This window comes from Stegostoma tigrinum, chromosome 17 (genome assembly GCF_030684315.1).
Source record: "Stegostoma tigrinum isolate sSteTig4 chromosome 17, sSteTig4.hap1, whole genome shotgun sequence".
Taxonomy (NCBI): Eukaryota; Metazoa; Chordata; class Chondrichthyes; order Orectolobiformes; family Stegostomatidae; genus Stegostoma; species Stegostoma tigrinum.
Genome location: NC_081370.1, coordinates 11,471,775 through 11,492,772, shown reverse-complemented (window position 1 = coordinate 11,492,772; position 20,998 = coordinate 11,471,775). Strand labels below are relative to the sequence as shown.

The 20,998-nt window shown below is 44.9% G+C and overlaps 1 protein-coding gene and 1 non-coding gene across 3 annotated transcripts in view; both read right to left on the bottom strand.

Annotated features, from left to right (window-relative positions):
• The window catches only part of slc39a13 (solute carrier family 39 member 13), a 71,744-nt gene that overhangs the window by 16,381 nt on the left and 34,365 nt on the right, over positions 1-20,998 (bottom strand). For both annotated transcript variants that reach the window (XM_059651936.1, XM_059651937.1), the window contains exons 6-8: positions 20,609-20,791; positions 20,431-20,520; positions 7,418-7,468 (exon numbers count right to left, since the gene is read on the bottom strand). In XM_059651936.1, coding sequence (XP_059507919.1) covers positions 7,418-7,468; positions 20,431-20,520; positions 20,609-20,791 — 324 coding nt within the window. The remainder of the gene's footprint in view (positions 1-7,417; positions 7,469-20,430; positions 20,521-20,608; positions 20,792-20,998) is intronic.
• trnar-ucu (transfer RNA arginine (anticodon UCU)) lies at positions 18,518-18,602 on the bottom strand. Its single transcript is given in 2 exon segments — positions 18,518-18,553; positions 18,566-18,602. It is a non-coding gene; the product is annotated as a tRNA-Arg (tRNA).

The window sequence follows — 20,998 nt, the reverse complement described above, 5'->3', positions numbered from 1 at the left end:
CTGGTGAATGCAGATTCAGGAAAATCCATGGGACTACAGACGGTTCAACTTTTGGTTGGTGGGTTTGCAGGCTAAAGATTAGCAAATCAATATAATAGATAGGGCTCAGAACAGAATTCAGAATAGTATATTATGCTGCAAGAAACCGGAAAAACTGGGCATCAGAAATAAAAACTGAAACAGAAACAGAAATTGCTGGAATAACTCAGCAGACCTGGCAGCACTTGTGGAAAGAAATCAGTGTTAACGTTTCAGGTTGAGTGACCCTTCTTTAGAATTGATGGTAGCTGGGGAAAGGTTGATATTTCTGCATAAGTTAGGGTGAGGGTAGGCGTTCAGTAAAGAATAGGTGGTGATAGAGCCCAAAGAGAGGGGAAAAGAGTTGGACAGACAAAGGTTTGGTTAAAGGTCAGTCTGAGGGAATGAATAGCTGCTAATGGGGGCTATTAGGAGCTGACAATGGGTTGAGAATGAGTGGCAGCTCATGTGATATCAAGGCCTGGTGTGTGGGTTTGGGATAAGGACTTGGCCTCAAGCCCTAAAATTGTTTAACTCAACTCAATATGAAGTCCTGAAGGCTGCAGAGTTCCAATGCGGAAAATGAGATCCGACCCATCTCCTGCACTTTGGCCCTCAACCCCTCTGTTCCTTCCCACAACAGTGATAGGGTGCCCCATGCCCTCAGCCACTATCCCACCAGTATTCACAATCTTGGAATCATTAGCTGCCATTTTCACCATCTCCAATGAGATGCCACCACCAGTCACATATTCCCCTCCCCTCCCTTGTCAGCCTTCCACAGGAACCGTTCCCTCCAAGACACCCTGGTCCATTCCTCCTAATATTGCCACACCCCGCAGCACCTTCCCCTGCAACTGCAGAATGTCTAACTGCAGCCCATTTACTTCCTATATGCTCATCATCCAAGGCCCGAACACACCTTCTAAGTGAAGCAGTGCTTTACTCAATCTAGTCTATGGCATTTGCTGCTCACAAAGTGTTCGCCTTTACATAGGGAAATGATGCATAGACTGGATGACCTACGTTTTGTCTAAATTAAAAAAAAACCTTGAACTTCTAGCTGCCTGCCACTTCAATACACCACCATTTTCCCTGGCCGACACTTCTGTCTCAGGCTCGTAGTGCTCCAGTGAAGCTCATTGCAACCTGGAAGAATAGCACCTCATTCTCTGCATGGGAACTCTACAGTCTTCTGGCCTCAATACTGAGTTCAACAATTTTGTGGCTTATGGCAATGTCCTTATCCCACCTCCATACACCAGTCTTGGACATCACATGGGCTACTTTCACATATAACTCATTGTCAGCTATTAATAGCCCCCATTAGCAGCTATTCATTCTCCAAACCGATCTTTACCGAGTCTTTACTCTGTCCAACTGTGTTTCTCTCTCTTTGGGCTCTATATCCAATTTTTGTTTACTCTCTCTTCCCTCCTATGTTCTGCATAAATGTCAACCTTTACCTAGCCACCATTTTTGGTGGTTCTGAAGCTAGTTCTGAAGAGGAGTCACTGGATCAGAAACATTAGCTCTGATTTCTCTCAACAGATGCTGCCAGACTTGCTGAGTTTTTCTACCAATTTCTGCTTTTGTTTCTGCGTCCGGTATATTACCTTGCTAGTACCAGGGTCAAGGATGTCACTGAACTACTCCAGAATACTTGGAGAGGCGTGTAAACAAGCCGGAGGCCATAAACCACATTGGGGGAGAAACAGAGGTATAAGCTTCTGCAAGCAAATTTTAGCAAACTAGGGAACAGGCTTACAAGCAAAGTCTCAAAGTTATTAATGTCCAGATAACTCCAAATGTCACATACTTCTGAGTCTAAAAATAGAAGGATAGAGATGATTGTGTGCTTTGAGAGATGGTGCAGTAGGGAGGGTTTTAGATTGCTGGGATATATTTGAGATGGGAACTTAAAAGTAGTATGTAGGTACAACAGGCAATAAGAAGGGCAAATGGAATTGTGGCATTTATTGCTAAAAATTCAGTGAAGTGTTGCAACAGTACAAGGCATTGGTGAGACCACAAAGTGTTGTGTACAGTTTTGGTCCCTCTCTCGAGGAAGGATATAATTGGATTGGAGGCAGTTCAGTGAAAGTTCACTACATTAGTTCCAGAGATTCTAGGCTTGTCTTGAACACACAGTTTGAGTAGTTTAGGCCTATATTTGCTAGGGATTTGAAGTACAAGAGCAGATTTAGAGATATACAGTATGTGAAAGGGGATTAACAAAGCACATGTAGAGTGGATGTTTCTCCTTATGGGTCGATTTAGATTGAGAGGTCACAGTTTCAAGTTAAGGAGTAGAAAATTTCATATAGAGATGAGAAGGAATTCACTCAAAGGGTTGTGAATCTGTGGAATTTATTACCCCAGTGTGCAGTGGAAGCTGCAACATTGAATACATTTGAAGGTACTGACAGATTTTCCATAGTAATGAGTTGAAAGATTATGGACAGTGGGCATGAAAATGGAGTTAAAGCCAAGATGAGTTCAGCTATGATCACACCAAATGGCAGAGTGGCTCGGGGGGCTGAATTGCTCACTCCTGCACCTAGTTTTTGTATTTGTATTGGGTAAATGCAAGATTTATTTAAGGAAATAGTAGCACAACATTTACAAAATCATAACACAAACAGGCAGACTCAATATGAATTTGTTAAAGGGAACAATTTATTAGAATTTAAGGATGTAAGTAGAGTAGATGAAAGGGTTTGGATTTCCAAAAAGCATTTGATAAAGTGCCATAAAAGAGTGCTGCACATGAGATTATCGTATTGGAGATGACAAATTGGCAAGAAGAGTGTCTTGATAAATAGATCATTTTCAGTTTTACTAATTGCATTGAGTGGTAAGCTATAGTGATCCATGCTGAGGCCCCAATTATTTACAATCTGTGTCAATGGCTTGGATGAATGGGCCAATTGTTTTGGAGTCAACTTCTTGATGCTACAAGTGAGAGAGGGGAAAGCAAATCAATAACTCAAGGTGATTGAAAAGAGAAGATGCAATGACCTGAGGGGGAAAAGAATCTTTATGTAGCAAGTGGTTAAGATCTGAAAGTGTGATAAAGGCAGACTTAATCACTTTCAAAAGAGAATTGGATTAGTGCCATGAAAAAAATGCAGGTTAAGGTGAAAATATGGGTGAGTGGGATTAGCTGAGTTGTTGCATCAAGCCAGCAAAGGGACAAGGGGCTGAGTGGGCTCTATTTGCACTGTAACAATGATATGGATGTGACTACAGATCATGCTTATTTCACTTTCTGCTATATGGATGACCACCCTCCTCACTGTCTACCCATCCAAAGACATGGAATAATGAACAGAGTGGGGAAACAGCAAGTTCCCACATTAGGGAAAGGTACATTTTAAAATGTTCTATGTGCCTGATTGGTAAGGTAACAAGTTTATTTTTTATTCTTTATTTTTTAAGTCTTGAGAATTTAGAATAATGGGAACGGAGGTCAGGGCAGTTGAATGTTCCTCCTGCAGAATGTGGGAGGTAAGGGTCACCACTAGTGTCCCTGCTGACTACACCTGCGGGAAGTGCACCCAACTCCAGCTCCTTGAAAACCGTGTTAGGGAACTGGAGCTGAAGCTGGATGAACTGCAGATCATTCGGGAGGCAGAGAGGGTTATTGAGAGGAGTTACAGGGAGGTAGTCACTCCTCAAGTACAGGAAAAAAGCAGATGGGTTACGGTCAGGGGACGGAAAGGGAACCGGCAGGCAGTGCAGGGATCCCCTGTGGCCATTCCCCTCAACAATAAGTATACCGTTTTGGATACTATTGGGGGGGGGACAACTTACCAGGACAAAGCAGTGGGGCACAGGTCTCTGGCACAGAGTCTGTCCCTGCTGCTCAGAAGGGAAGGGGGAAGAGGAGCAGAGCATTAGTCATTGGGGACTCCATAGTTAGGGGGACTGATAGGAGGTTCTGAGGGGACAAGAGAGACTCACAGTTGGTGTGTTGCCTCCCAGGTGCCAGGGTTCGTGATGTCTCTGATCGTGTTTTTGGGATCCTTGAGGGGCAGGGGGAGCAGCCCCAAGTCGTGGTCCACATTGGCACCAACGACATAGGTAGGAAGAGAGATGGGGATTTAAGGCAGAAATTCAGGGAGCTAGGATGGAAGCTGGGAGCTAGGAGCTAGGACGAACAGAGTTGTCTCTGGTTTGTTGCCTGTGCCACATGCTAGTGAGGCAAAGAATAGGGAGAGAGAGGAGTTGAACACGTGGCTACAGGGATGGCGCGGGAGGGAGGGTTTTGGATTCTTGGATAATTGGGGCTCTTTCTGGGGTAGGTGGGACCTCTACAAGCAAGATGGTCTTCAGCTGAACCAGAGGGGTACCGATATCCTGCGGAGGGAAATTTGCTAAGGCTATTCGGGTGGGTTTAAACTAATTCAGCAGGGGCATGGGAACCAAAATTGTAGTTCGACTGTAGAAAACGTTCAGAGTAGGGTGGTCCGAAATAAAGTTTCAGGTAAGCAAGATGGCACCGGCAAGCAAGAGGTTGGTTTGAAGTGTGTCTACTTCAATGCCAGGAGCTTTCAGAATAAGGTGGGTGAACTTGCAGCATGGGTTAGTACCTGAGACTTCAATGTTGTGGCCATTTTGAAGACATGGCTAGAGCAGGGACAGGAATGGTTGTTGCAGGTTCAGGGATTTAGATGTTTCAGTAAGAACAGAGAAGATGGTAAAAGGAGCGGAGGTGTGGCATTGTTGGTCAAGGACAGTATTACAGTTGCAGAAAGGATTTGTGGGGACTCGTAAACTGAGGTAGTATGGGCTGAGGTTAGAAACAGGAGAGGTCACCCTGTTGGGAGTTTTCTACAGGCCTCCGAGTAGTTCCAGAGATGTAGAGGAAAGGATAGCAAAGACAATTCTCGATAGGAGTGAGAGAGACAGGGTAGTTGTCATGGGGGACTTCAACTTTCCAATATTGACTGGGAACAGTATAGTTCGAGTACTATAGATGGGTCAGTTTTTGTCCAGTGTGTGCAGGAGGGCTTCCTGACAGTATGTAGATAGGCCAACAAGGGGCAAAGCCACATTAGATTTGGTACTGGGTAATGAGCCTGGCCGGGTGTTAGATTTGGAAGTAGGTGAGCACTTTGGTGATAGCGATCACAATCCTGTTATGTTTACTTTAGTGATGGAAAGGAATAGATGTATACCACTGGGCAAGAGAGTTATAGCTGGGGGAAAGGCAATTATGATGAGATGAGGCAAGATTTAGGGAGCATAGGATGGGGAGGGAAACTGCAGGGGATGGGCACATCAGAAATGTGGAGCTTATTCAAGGAAAAACTCCTGTGTGTCCTAGGTAAGTATGTACCTGTCAGGCAGGGAGGAAGCTGTAAAAGTGCAGGAGCCATGGTTTACGAAAGAGGTGGAATCTCTGGTCAAGAGGAAGAAGGCGGCTTATGTTAGGATGAGTTGTGAAGGCTCAGTTAGGGCTCTTGAGGGCTACGAGGTAGCCAGGAAAGACCTAAAGAGAGAGCTCAGAAGAGCCAGGATGAGACATGAGAAGTTGTTGGCGGATAGGATCAGGGTAAACCCTAAAGCTTTCTATAGGTATTTAAGGAATAAAAGAATGATGAGAGTAAGATTAGGGTCAATCGAGGATAGTAGTGGTAAGTTGTGTGTGGAGTCAGATGAGATAGGGGAAGCACTAAATGAATATTTTTCAACAGTATTCACTCTAGAAAACGACAATGTTGTCGAGGAGAATACTGTGATACAGGCTACTAGACTAGGTGGGATTGAGGTTCACAAGGAAGAGGTATTAGAAATCCTTCAGAGGGTGAAGATAGATAAGTCCCCTGGGCCGGATGGGATTTATCCTAGGATCGTTTGGGAAGCCAGGGAGGAGACTGCCGAGCCTTTGGCATTGATCTTTAACTCGTCATTGTCTACAGGAATAATGCCAGACGACTGGAGGATAGCAAATGAGGTTCCCCTGTTCAAGAAGGGGAGTAGAGACAACCCTGGTAATTATAGACCAGTGAGCCTGACCTCAGTTGTTGGTAAAGTGTTGGAAAAGGTTATAAGGGATAGGATTTACGATCATCTAGAAAAGAATAAATTGATAAGGGATAGTCAGCACGGTTTTGTGAAGGGAAGGTGGTGCCTCACAAACCTTATTAAGTTCTTTGAGAAGGTGACCAAACAGGTAGATGAGAGTAAACCGGTTGATGTGGTGTATATGGATTTCAGCAAGGCGTTGAATAAAGTTCCCCGCAATAGGCTATTGTACAAAATGCGGAGGAATGGAATTGTGGGAGATATAGCAGTTTGCATCGGAAATTGGCTTGCTGAAAGGAGACAGAGGGTGGTAGTTGATGGGAAATGTTCATCCTGGAGACCAGTTACTAGTGGTGTACCGCAAGGGTCGGTGTTGGGTCTCCTGCTGTTCGTCATTTTTATAAATGACCTGGATGGGGGCGTAGAAGGATGGGTTAGTAAATTTGCAGACGACACTAAGGTCGGTGGAGTTGTGGATAGTGACGAAGGATGCTGTAGGTTGCAGATAAGCTGCAGAGCTGGGCAGAGAGGTGGCAAATGGAGTTCAATGCAGACAAGTGTGAGGTGATGCACTTTGGCAGGAGTGACCAGAAGGCAAAGTACAGGGATAATGGTAAGATTCTTAGTAGTGTAGGTGAGCAGAGAGATCTCGGTGTCCACGTACACAGATCTTGAAAGTTGCCACCCAGGTTGACAGGGCTGTTAAGAAGGCATACAGTGTTTTAGCTTTTATTAATAGAGGGATTGAGTTCCGGAACCATGAGGTTATGCTGCAGCTGTACAAAACTCTGGTGTGGCCGCACTTGGAGTATTGTGTACAGTTCTGGTCACCACATTATAAGAAGGATGTGGAAGCTTTGGAAAGGGTGCAGAGGAGATTTACTAGGATGTTGCCTGGTATGGAGGGAAGGTCTTACGAGGAAAGGCTGAGGGACTTGAGGCTGTTTTCATTAGAGAGAAGGAGGTTGAGAGGTGACTTAATTGAAACATATAAAATAATCAGAGGGTTAGATAGGGTAGATAGGGAGAGACTTTTTCCTCGGAAGGTGACGGCGAGCACGAGGGGGCATAGCTTTAAATTGAGGGGTTAAAGATATAGAACAGATGTCAGAGGTAGTTTCTTTACTCAGAGAGTAGTAAGGGAATGGAACGCTTTGCCTGCAACGGTAGTAGATTCGCCAACTTTAGGTACGTTTAAGTCGTCATTGGATAAACACATGGACGTACATGGAATCGTGTAGGTTAGATGGGCTTGAGATCGGTATGACAGGTCGGCACAACATCGAGGGCCGAAGGGCCTGTACTGTGCTGTAATGTTCTATGTTCTATTAAGATCAATTATTCACATCAGTCTCAGCTCACTCACCTCATGTGGAACTTCATGGAGGAGAATAGCCAGTGTTGTTGTGATTCCAACCTAGATGAAAGGATGGTTACATGTTAACTATCTCAACAACAGCCCTGATCTTCCTCCAGTCGTTTACTAGGTCAAAGACCAGTACCAGGTAATGCAGCTGTATATACTGTATCTTTAGTATTCTCACATCGCTTCGGAGTTAACTCCAGCTCACTGTAGACATAGCTGAACAGAACCATGACAAAGAAATCATGAAATCAAACTGCAATGATTTATAGAAAAAAACCTGTTCTTGTACCCAAAAACAGTAACCTTCAAGGTGCTCAAAAATCTCCCAACAGATTTAGTTACTTACTAGATCAAACACAGAGCACGAAATTGTAATTTTCCCACCTTGTTCTCAGTCCTCAGCCTAGTATACTGTCCCAATGGAACTCAAGAACAGCACATCATCTTTCAATTTCATGCTACCATGCTGAGTCAACACAGCAATCAGCAACTTCATATGACAAACAATATTTCTGCACAGCAGCAATTGGTGAGGATTTGTTTTCCCCATCGTCCATCTTCCCTGGACACACTTTTTTTGTCCCGCTGGCATCCACTTTTACTTTTCACCATCACCCCTTTTGTCATTTAATCTTGCCTTTCTCCACACCCCTTCTCCAACATTTACTTCTGTGCCTCCGCCGAGATCGAGAGCTGGGTCCATTTTCATTTCAAACATGTTACATCTCTAACTTTTTCCAAGAACTGATGAAAGGTCATCAATCATGCAACAGGAATGGTTTCTTTCTCTGCAGGCACTGCCAGACCTGGAATATTTCTCACACTTTGTTGAATACAACAGGACATAGGACAATCTCATCCTTGAAGATTAAATTCCTAAAGACAGCACGGTGGCTCAGTGGTTAGCACTGCAGCCTCACAGCACCAGGGACCCGGGATCGATTCCAGCCTTGGGCAACGGTCTGTGTGGAGTTTGTACATTCTCCCCGTGTGCGCGTGGGTTTCCTCCAGGTGCTCCGGTTTCCTCCCACAGTCCAAAGATGTGCAGGCTAGGTGGATTGGCTGTACTGTTCAGGGGTGTGAGAGTTATAGGGCGATGGGTCTAGGTGGAATGCTCCAAAGGGTGGTGCAGACTTGTTGGGCCAAAGGGCCTGTTTCCACACTGTAGGGAATCTAATCTAATGTTAGGTTACCGATCAGTCTTTGCAGCAAGTATTTCTGCTTTGACTGCTGAAGATGATGGATCATGAAGACAACTGCAGTAAAAACACAACTGGTCTGTCTATATCTGGAGCAGAAATTCTGAAATGAAGAGAAGGAGCCTGTGTTGTATCTAGATAACCCTCCTAGAATAGAGCAATTTTTCTCTATCATCCCACAGCAAACTGGCCTTGAAAGCTTCACATTTTGTGGGACACAACTGCTACATACAAACATTTCAACATGTAGCATGAAATGACTACTCAGCCACTCAAGATAACGAAATGTGAGGCTGGATGAACACAGCAGGCCAAGCAGCATCTCAGGAGCACAAAAGCTGACGTTTCGAGCCTAGACCTTTCATCAGAGAGGGGGATGGGGTGAGGGTTCTGGAATAAATAGGGAGAGAGGGGGAGGCGGACAGAAGATGGAGAGAAAAGATGATAGGTGGAGAGGAGAGTATAGGTCGGGAGGTAGGGAGGGGATACGACAGTCCAGGGAAGACGGATAGGTCAAGGAGGTGGGATGAGGTTAGTAGGTAGGAGATGGAGGTGCGGCTTGGGGTGGGAGGAAGGGATGGGTGAGAGGAAGAACAGGTTAGGGAGGCAGAGACAGGTTGGACTGGTTTTGGGATGCAGTGGGTGGAGGGGAAGAGCTGGGCTGGTTGTGTGGTGCAGTGGGGGGAGGGGACGAACTGAGCTGGTTTAGGGATGCGGTGGGGGAAGGGGAGATTTTGAAGCTGGTGAAGTCCACATTGATACCATTGGGCTGCAGGGTTCCCAAGTGGAATATGAGTTACTGTTCCTGCAACATTCGGGTGGCATCATTGTGGCACTGCAGGAGGCCCATGATGGACATGTCATCTAAAGAATGGGAGGGGGAGTGGAAATGGTTTGCGACTGGGAGGTGCAGTTGTTTATTGCGAACCGAGCGGAGGTGTTCTGCAAAGCGGTCCCCAAGCCTCCACTTGGTTTCCCCGATGTAGAGGAAGCCACTCAAACTGTTCCACCACTCAATAAAATCATGGCTAATCTGATTGCAACTTCAAATCTATATTCCTGCCTATCCAATAACCTTTCTCCTTGCTGCTTAACAAAAATCTATCCAACCCTGCCTTAAAAATATTCAAGGTCTCCGTTTCCAACATCTATTTGGAAGATAGTTCCACAGACTCAAACCCCAGGCAAAACAAATTGCACCAACTCCGTTTTAAATGCATGACCCCTCATTTTTAAAGAGCAATCCCTACTTCAAGATTCTCCCATAACAGGGCATATGCTCTCCACATCCACCCTGTGAAGGACTGTCAGGAGCTTATATGTTTTAATCAAGCCGCCTCTTCTTCTACATTTCAGAAGATATTAGCTGAGCTCATCCAACTTTTACACATAAATCTCTAGAATGAAACAGTTGTTGTATGTTGTAAACTTTCTCTGAACAGCTTCTAATACAATTACTTTCCTTCATTAAATAACGTGAACAATACTGTACATAGTACTCCAGGTGTTGCCTCAAAAATTGCCCTGTACAATTTGCCTTTCTTTCAATTCCTCTTGTACTAAATAATAACATCCAATTAGCTTTAGAACATACAACTGTACAGCACAGTACAGGTCCTTCAGCCCACGAGATCGTGCTGAACTTTTACTCTAAAGCTAAGGTCGATCGAACCTTCACCGCTATCTTACACAGTCATCTATCAAACAGCCGCTTAAATGCCCCTAATGAGGCTGACTCCACTACCCTCTCTGGCAATGCGTTCCACGCCCCTACCACTCTCTGAGTAAAGAGCCCAACTCTGACATTCTCCCCTGTATCTAACTCCACTCACTTTAAAACTATGGCCCCTTGTATTAGCTACCTCCACCCTAGGAAAACGTCTCTAGCTGTCCACTCTATCTATACCTCTGATCATTTTGTACACCTCAATCAAGTCAACTCTCATCCTTCGTTATTCTAAACAGAAAAGCCCTAGCGCTCTCAACCTTTCCTCTCAACTCCTTCCCTCCATTCCAGGCAACATCCTGGTAAATCTCCTTTGTACCTTTTCTAACGCTTCCACATCTTTCCTATAATGAAGTGGCCAGAACTGGCCACAATACTCCAGCTGTGGCCAAACCAGGCTTTTGTATAGCTGGAGCATAACTTCACGGCTCTTGGACTCAATCCCACTATTAATGAAAGCATAACACACCGCCTTCCTAACAACTGTATCGTCCTGGGTGGCAGCTTTCAGGGAACTGTGAACATGAACTCCAAGATCCCTCTGCTCCTCCACACTGTCAAGAATCTTTCCATTAACCCTGTATTCTGCTTTCGAGTTTGTCCTTCCAAAATGAATCACCTGACACATTTCAGGGTTAAATTCCATCTGTCACTTCTCAGCCCAGCTCTGCATCCTATTAATGTCCCTTTGTAACTTAGAACAGCCCTCCATACTACCCACAAAGCGACCCACCTTTATATTGTCCGTGAACTTGCTAATCCACCCTTCCACTCCTTCATTTACAAATCATTTACAAAAATCACAAATAGAAGAGGACCCAGGACAGATCTTTGTGGTACACCACTCATAACTAAGTACCATGCTGAATATTTTCCATCCACTACCACCCTTTGTCTTCTAAGGGCCAGTCAATTCTGAATCCAATCTGCCACATTTCCCCCTATCCATGCCTCCTTAGCTTCTGCATGAGCCTACCATGGGGAACCTTATCAAACACCTTACTTAAATCCACGTATACCACATCCACTGCTCCACCTTCATCCACGTGTTTGGTCACCTCTTCAAAGAATTCAATAAGGTTTGTGAGACATGATCTACCCCTCACAAATCCATGCTGACTATCACAAATCAAACTGTGCCTTTCCAAGTGATCATAAATCCTATGTCTTACAGCCCTTTCCAATAATTTTCCGACCATTGATGCAAGGCTAACTGGCCTATAATTTCCGGGGTTATCCCTATTCCCTTTTTTGAACAAGGGAATGGCGTTTGCCTCTCTCAAATCTCCTGGCACTATACCCGTGCACAGTGAGGACGAAAATATCATCGCCAAAGGCCCTGTGATTTCTTACCTTGCTTCCCATAGAATCCTTGGATAAATCCCATCAGCCCCGGGGAACTTATCTATCTTCAACTTCCTCAAACTTCCTAGCACATCTTCCTTACTAACAACGACCTTCTCTGGCCGACCAGCCTGTTTCGCATTGTCCTCCTATACAACTATGCCCCTCTCAGTTGCGAATACCAAAGTTTTCATTAATGACCTCTCCTATCTCTTTAGGCTCCGTGCACAAATTCCCTTTACAATCCTTGATCGGCCCTACCCTTTCTCTGATCTTTCTCTGATTCCTCACGTACGTGTAAAAAGCCTTGGAGATTTCCCTGATCCTGTCTGCCAAGGTTTTCTCATGCTCCCTTATAGCTCTAAGCTCTTTCTTCAGCTCCTTCCTGGATAACTTGTATCCGTCTAGAGCCTTCTCCAATTCTTGTTTCCTAAACCTTACATAATCATCCTTCTTCCTCTTAACCAGTCATCCGACCTCTCGAGAACCAAGGCTCCCTCACTCGACCACATCTTCCCCGCCTACTAGGGATAAACATATTGAGCACATGCAGTATGCACTCCTTAAACGAATCTCCACATTTCAATAGTGCTCTTCCCTGACAGCATCTGTTCCCCTTTTATGTTACCCAGTTCTCGCCTAACAGAACCGTAATTACCCTTCCTCCAATTATAAACCCTACGCTGCTGTATGTACCCATCATTTTCCATGACTATTGTAAAAGTAATGGAGTTATGATCACTGCTGCCAAAATGCTCTCCTACCAACAGGTCTAGCACTTGGCCCAGATTATTGCCAAGCACCCAAATCCAAAGTGGCCTCATCTTGTGCTGGTCTATCTACATACCGTGTTAGGAATCCTTCTTGAACTCACTGGACAAAATCCACTCTATTTAAACTATTAGAACTAAAAGGCTTCCAATCAATATTTGGAAAGTTGAAGCGACTACAACCCTGTGACTTCTGCACCTTTTCAGTATCTGTCTCCCAATCTGCTCCTCCACTTCTCTGCAACTCTTAGAGGGTCTGTAAAAAACCCCCCCAACAAAGTGACTGCTCCTTTCTTGTTTCGGACCTCAACCCAAACTGACTCTGTAGACACATCATCCTCAAGCTGCCTTTCAGCAGCTGCTATACTAGACCTGACTAGCAATGCCAGTCCTCCACCTCTTTTTCTACTCTCCGTAATGAACTTTTGTAACTTCTTTCGATCTTTGTGTCCTCGTGCGTGAATAACACTGATCTCTCCACATCTCAGAGCTCTGTAATCTCTTACCATTGCGATAATAGAACAGAGAACATTACAGCACAGTACAGGTCCTTCGGCCCTCGATGTTGCGCCGACCTGTCATACCGATCTCAAGCCCATCTAACCTACACTATTCCATGTACGTCCATATGCTTATCCAATGACGATTTAAATGTACCTAAAGTTGGCGAGTCAACTACCGTTGCAGGCAAAGCGTTCCATTCCCTTACTACTCTCTGAGTAAAGAAACTACCTCTGACATCTGTCCTATATCTTTCACCCCTCAATTTAAAGTTATGCCCCCTTGTGCTTGCCGTCACCATCCTAGGAAAAAGTCTCTCCCTATCCACCCTATCTAACCCTCTGATTATTTTATATGTTTCAAGTAAGCCACCTCTCAAACTTCTCTCTAACGAAAACAGCCTCAAGTCCCTCAGCCTTTCCTCGTAAGACCGTCCCTCCATACAAGGCAACATCCTAGTAAATCTCCTCTGCACCCTTTCCAAAGCTTCCACATCCTTCTTATAATGCGGTGACCAGAACTGTACACAATACTCCAAGTGCGGCCGCACCAGAGTTTTGTACAGCTGCAGCATAACCTCTTGGTTCCGGAACTTGATCCCTCTATTAATAAAAGCTAAAACACTGTGGCCCTGTCAACCTGGGTGGCAACTTTCAAGGATCTGTGTACATGGACACCGAGATCTCTCAGCTCATCTACACTACCAAGAATCTCACCATTAGCCCAGTACTTTGCCTTCTGGTTACTCCTACCAAAGAGCATCACCTCACACTTAGAACATAGAACAGTACAGCACAGAACAGGCCCTTCAGCCCACGATGTTGTGCCGACCACTGATCCTCATGTATGCACCCTCAAATTTCTGTGACCATATGCATGTTCAGCAGTCTCTTAAATGTCCCCAATGACCTTGCTTCCACAACTGCTGCTGGCAACGCATTCCATGCTCTCACAACTCTCTGTGTAAAGAACCTGCCTCTAACATCCCCTCTATACTTTCCTCCAACCAGCTTAAAACTATGACCCCTCGTGTTAGCCTTTTCAGCCCTGGGAAATAGCCAGAGACTATCAACTCTATCTATGCCTCTCATTATCTTGTATACCTCAATGAGGTCCCCTCTCCTCCTCCTTTTCTCCAATGAAAAGAGTCCGAGCTCAGTCAACCTCTCTTCATAAGATATGCCCTCCAGTCCAGACAGCATCCTGGTAAACCTCCTCTGAACCCTCTCCAAAGCATCCACATCTTTCTTGTAATAGGGCAACCAGAACTGGACGCAGTATTCCAAGTGCGGTCTAACCAAAGTTTTACAGAGCTGCAACAAGATCTCACGACTCTTAAACTCAATCCCCCTGTCAATGAAAGCCAAGACACCATATGCTTTCTTAATAACACTGTCCACTTGGGTGGCCATTTTAAGGGATCTATGTATCTGCACACCAAGATCCCTCTGTTCCTCCACACTGCAAAGAATCCTATCCTTAATCCTGTACTCAGCTTTCAAGTTCAACCTTCCAAAATGCATCACCTCACATTTATCCAGGTTGAACTCCATCTGCCACCTCTCAGCCCATCTCTGCATCCTGTCAAATGTCCCGCTGCAGCCTACAACAGCCCTCTATACTGTCAACAACACCTCCAACCTTCGTGTCGTCTGCAAACTTGCTGACCCATCCTTCAATCCCCTCATCCAAGTCATTAATAAAAATTACAAACAATAGAGGCCCAAGGACAGAGCCCTGTGGAACACCACTCGCCACTGACTTCCAGGCAGAATATTTTCCTTCTACTACCACTTGCTGTCTTCTGGTGGCCAGCCAATTCTGTATCTAGACAGCTAAGTTCCCCTGTATCCCATTCCTCCTGACCTTCTGAATGAGCCTACCATGGGGAACCTTATCAAATGCCTTGCTGAAGTCCATATACACCACATCCACAGCTCGACCCTCATCAACTTTTCTAGTCACATCCTCAAAGAACTCGATAAAGGTTTGTGAGGCATGACCTGCCCCTCACAAAGCCGTGTTGACTGCATTTAATCAAGCCATGCTCTTCCAGATGGTTATAAATCCTATCCCTCAGAATCCTTTCTAACACCTTGCAGACGACAGACGTGAGACTTACTGGTCTGTAATTGCCGGGGATTTCCCTATTTCCATTCTTGAAGAGTGGACTTACATTTGCCTCTCTCCAGTCCTCCGGTACGACTCCAGTGGAGAGCGAGGATGCAAAGATCTTCGCAAGTGGCGAAGCAATTGCATTTCTCGTTTCCCAAAGCAGCCGAGGACAAATCTGGTCCGGTCCTGGCGACTTGTCAATCTTAATGTTTGACATAATTTTCAGCACATCAGCTTCCTCTATCTCTATCCATTCCAGCATGCACACCTGCTCTTCAAAGGTTTCATTCACTACAAAGTTTGTTTCTTTCGTAAAGACAGAAGCAAAAAACTCATTTAGGCTTCCCCTACCTCCTCAGACTCCACACACAAGTTCCCTATGCTATCCCTGATCGGCCCTACTCTTTCTTTGACCATTCTCTTATTCCTCACATAAGTGTAAAATGCCTTTGTGTTCTCCCTAATCCGTTCTGCCAAGCCTTTCTTGTGCCCCTCTCCTGGCTCTCCTCAGACCATTTTTGAGCTCTTTCCTCACCTGCCTGTAACCCTCTAGAGCTGAGCTTGACCCTAGCTTCCTCCACCTTATGTAAGCTACCTTCTTCCTTTTGACGAGAAGCTCCACCGCTCTCGTCATCCAAGGTTCCTTTATCTTACCCCTTCTTGCCTGTCTCAGAGGGACATATTTATTCATCACTCGCAACAACTGTTCCTTAAACAGTCTCCACATGTCTATAGCGCCTTTACCATGGAACAATTGCTCCCAGTCCATGCTTCCTAACTCATGTCTAATCGCATCATAGTTTCCTCTTCCCCAATTAAATATCCTCCCATTTTGCCTAATCCTCTCCTTCTCCATAGCTATGTAGAATGTGAGGCAGTTATGGTCACTATCACCAAAATGCTCTCCCACCACAAGATCTGATAGATACCTGCCCCGGCTCGTTTCCGAGCACCAAGTTGAGAACGGCCTCTCTCCTCATCGGCCTGTCAACGTACTGAGTTAGGAAACCCTCCTGAACACACCTTACAAAAACAGCTCCATTCAAATCTTCTGCTCGAAGGAGGTTCCAATCAATATTGGGAAAGTTAAAGGCACCCATTACAACAACCCTACTACGTCCGCACTTTTCCAAAATCTGTCGACCTATGCTTTCTTCAATCTCCCTGCTGCTATTGGGGGGCCTGTAGTAAACCCCTAACGAGGTGACTACTCCCTTGCTGTTCCTAATTTCCACCCACACTGACTCGGTAGGCAGATCTTCCTCGACAATGGAAGCTTCTGTAGCTGTGATACCCTCTCTGATTAGTAGTGCTACACCCCCTCCTCTTTCTCCCCCTCCCTATTCTTTTTAAATGCTCTAAACCCTGGAACATCTAGCAACCATTCCTGCCCCTGAAAAACCCATGTCTCTGTTATGGCCACAACCATAGCACCAGGTACTGATCCATGCTCTAAGTTCATCACTTTTATTCCTAATACTCATTGCGTTAAAGCAAACACACTTTAACTGATCCCTTGGTTCCTTCCCACTAGCTGGTCAACATCTTGCTATTGCCTCACCTGCATCAACTCTCACCTCCGGTATACAGCTCAGGTTCCCACCCCCCTGCCATACTAGTTTAAACCCTCTTGAAATACTCGAGCAAACCTTCCACCCAGGACATTGGTCCCCTTCCAGTTCAGATGCAACCCGTCCTTCTTGTACAGGTCTCACCTTCCCCAGAAGTCATCCCAATTGTCTACATATCCGAAGCCCTCCCTCCTACACCAGCTGCGCAGCCACGTGTTAAGCTGTGCCCGCTCCCTGTTCCTCGCCTCGGTATCTCGTGGCACCGGTAGTAAACTAGAGAACACTACTCTGTTCGTCCTGCTTTGCAGCTTCCATCCTAATTCCCTGATATCACTTTTTATATCCTCAATCCTTTTTCGGGCTATATCATTAGTGCTAATATGTAGTCAGCACGGTTTTGTGAAGGGAAGGTCGTGCCTCACAAACCTTATTGAGTTCTTTGAGAAGGTGACCAAACAGGTAGATGAGAGTAAACCGGTTGATGTGGTGTATATGGATTTCAGCAAGGCGTTCGATAAGGATCCCTACAGTAGGCTATTGTACAAAATGCGGAGGAATGGGATTGTGGGAGATACAGCAGTTTCTGGCTGTTCGCCCTCCCCTTTTAGAACCTTATACACCCGATCGGAGACGTCCCGGACCCTGGCACCAGGGAGGCAACATACCTTCCGGGAATCCCGATCCTGACCACAAAATCTCCTGTCGATTCCCCTAGCTATCGAGTCCCCTACCACGAGTACTTTTCTATTCTGCCCCCTTCCCTTCTTTGCCACAGTGTCCGCATTAAACTCCATTTGCCACCTCTCTGCCCGGCTCTGCAGCTTATCTATGTCACTCTGCAACCTACAGCATCCTTCTTCACTATCCACAACTCCACCGACCTTAGTATCGTCTGCAAATTTTCTAACCCATCCTTCTACGCCTTCATCCAGGTCATTTATGAAAGTGACAAACAGCAGGAGACCCAACAGCGACGCTTGCGGTACACCACTACTAACTGGTCTCCAGGATGAACATTTCCCATCTACTACCACCCTCTGTCTTCTTTCAGCAAGCCAATTTCCGATGCAAACTGCTATATCTCCCACAATCCCATTCCTCCACATTTTGTACAATAGCCTACTGTGGGGAACCTTATCGAACGCCTTGCTGAAATCCATATACACCACATCAACCGGTTTACTCTCATCTACCTGTTTCGTCACCTTCTCAAAGAACTCAATAAGGTTTGTGAGGCACCACCTTCCCTTCACAAAACCGTGCTGACTATCCCTAATCAATTTATTCTTTTCTAGATGATTATAAATCCTATCCCTTATAACCTTTACCAACAACTGAGGTCAGGCTCACTGGTCTATAATTATCAGGGTTGTCTCTACTCCCCTTCTTGAACAGGGGAACCACATTTGCTATTCGGTAGTCGTCTGGCACTATTCCTGTAGACAATGACAAGTTAAAGATCAATGCCAAAGGCTCGGCAATCTTCTCCCTGGCTTCCCAGAGGATCCTAGGACAAATCCCATCCGGCCAGGGGACTTATCTATCTTCACCCTCTGTAGGATTTCTAATACCTCTTCCTTGTGAACCTCAATCCCACCTAGTCTAGTAGCCTGTATCTCAGTATTCTCCTTGACAACATTGTCGTTTTCTAGAGTGAATACTGTTGAAAAATATTCATTTAGTGCTTCCCCTATCTCCTCTGACTCCACACACAACTTACCACTACTATCCTCGATTGACCCTAATCTTACTCTCGTCATTCTTTTATTCCTTAAATACCTATAGAAAGCTTTAGGGTTTACCCTGATCCTATCCGCCAACAACTTTTCATGTCTCCTCCTGGCTCTTTGGAGCTCTTTCTTTAGGAAAATTACTGACTCCACCAGGACTCGAACCCAGAACCTTTGAATCCCTTCAACCGCTAGAAGTCCAATGCGCTAACCATTGCACCACGGAGCCACCTTATAATAATCTTTCTAGTTCTTGCCAAAGAAAATTTCACATTTTCCCACATTACGCTCCATTTGCCACATCTCTGCCCATTCACTTAATCTATCACTATCCATCTGCAGCGTCCTTATATTGTTATCACAACTTATCTATCCCTTCTCATCTTTATGGCAGCAGCAAATTTAGCAACTTATCTTCAGTCCCATTACCCAAGTAATTTATAAAAAGCTTTGAACACACCCTGTGGTACACCACTTGTTACATCTTACCAACCTGAATAAAGTTTCATTTAAGCACCTATTCTATGCTCCTGTTAACCAGCCAAACTTCTTTCCATTTTAATGTGCTACTCAAAACTAGCACGTATCCATGTAAAATTGGCTGCATAATTCATACTGTCACACTGGGAGTTAAATCAGTGAGTTTTACAGAAAAGGTTACAAATGAACATTATCTGTGATATCTACAGCTTACAGACTGATCACACCCAGCAATGATCATGAAGAAAAAGAACTGTTTCATTTATTAAAATTCTAGTCTATAAACTAATGTCAGTCTCAAATATCTACCATTCAGCATAAAACCAGTCAAGCACCTTAATTATTTCAGAGATACTGAGAACTGCAGATGCTGGAGATAACAAGGTTTCTGAAGAACAGATTTCTGAAGAAGGGTCTAGGCCAGAAACGTAAGCCTTCCTGCTCCTCCAATGCTGCTTGGCCTGCTGTGTTCATCCAGCTCTACACCTTAATTAGATTTGTCTGATTATGGTTAGCACTGCAGCCTCACAGCGCCAGGGACCCGGGTTCCATTCCAGCCTCGGGCAGCTGTCCGTGTGGAGTTTGCACATTCACCCTGTGTCTGCGTGGGTTTCCTCCCACAATCAAAGATATGCAGGCTAGGTGGATCGGCCATGCTAAATTGCCTGTAATGTTTAGGGGTGTGTGGGCTATAGGGGGATGGTCTGGGTGGGATGCTTCAAGGGGTGGTGTGCACTTGTTGGGCTGAAGGGCCTGTTTCCACACTGTAGGGAATCTAGTCTCTAACCCACAGCTGGACATACCATTCTATCTCACTTATGCCCATATATAATCACCACTGCCTTTGAAAGGAATTTGAAACATTTACGACTTTTCTCCTACTGAACAAGAATTTCTAAAGAGATGAAGTGCAGCATGTTGATTTTTTTTTAAACCAGATCAATTTTAATTATTAACTTAAGGGTAATTTGTGCTCAGCAGCCCATGGGCTAGTCAGGCAATTCTTAAAATTGTGCGGCCACACACCAAGTATATTGATTCACTGCCAGAACTTTGACTGTGGAAGCACTAACAAGCAGAAACCAATTGTCCAATTCACTCACTGCCTGTGTGGTTGTTGGCCTACACTGGCTCAGGGTTAAATAACGCTTTGAATGTAAACTTCTCCTGTGTGTTTGTAAAGCAGTTGATAGCAACGCTCCCTATATTGCCCAACTTTATGTCTGAAGTCTTGCCCAGCCACATAACCCTCAGATATTGGCACTCTCGACCCTTAACATCCTCAACGTTAATTCGTTATGACAGCTAGCAACTGCACCTTCATCTGCAAAGACCCGAAACTAGAGAATTCCCTCCCCAAATTCTGCCACATATCTTTCCTTTTTTTAAAACACAACTTGAAATCTCTGACCAACAATTTACTTGGCTCATCACCACTTTTCTGTTTGATACACTCGTGAATACCTTGGGACATGGCACTACATTAAAGAAACTATACAAACACAATTTTGTTACTGATATTAAGATTTTGCATTTCACCACTTGTTTTGCAAATTATTTCCTTCTGTATTCCTTACCTTCCTGCTGACAAGGAAGCTTCCAGCCACTGCCAGGCCATGTGTGAAGTTGTCAATACCATTGGCAATGAGGTTTAGGTAACCACTAATCTATAAAACAATGATCAAGGTCAAGTTTTCAAAATTAAAAGCAGATTCAAGGAAGGATTGAAGGTGACAAACAACAGTGACCCCTTACCTTAATAACATGAACAGGCCGAGTTGAGGCCTTGAGCTGCACAGAGGAGATATGGCAGTGGCCATTAAGCTGGACACAAGAACCATTATGATGAGTGCTGGCAGAGGGAATGAGTTTTCCATTTTTAAGGTGTTTGACTGCCTTATCTACACAGACATGTCCATTCTTGGTGTCAAAAGGTTCCTGAAAGGAGAATTTCAGGTGTAAAGAGAATTAGAAGCCCATTTGCTGCAGGAGTGGGAACAATCTATAGACAAACAGAAAAGTCTTACTTATCTAGCCTTAGGACACGCCAAAGCGCAAGTACTTGTGAAGAATAGTTACTGTTTTAATGCAGGAAACAGTCAACTTCCATTGAAAAGATCTCACAGACAGTTTATACGGTCATAT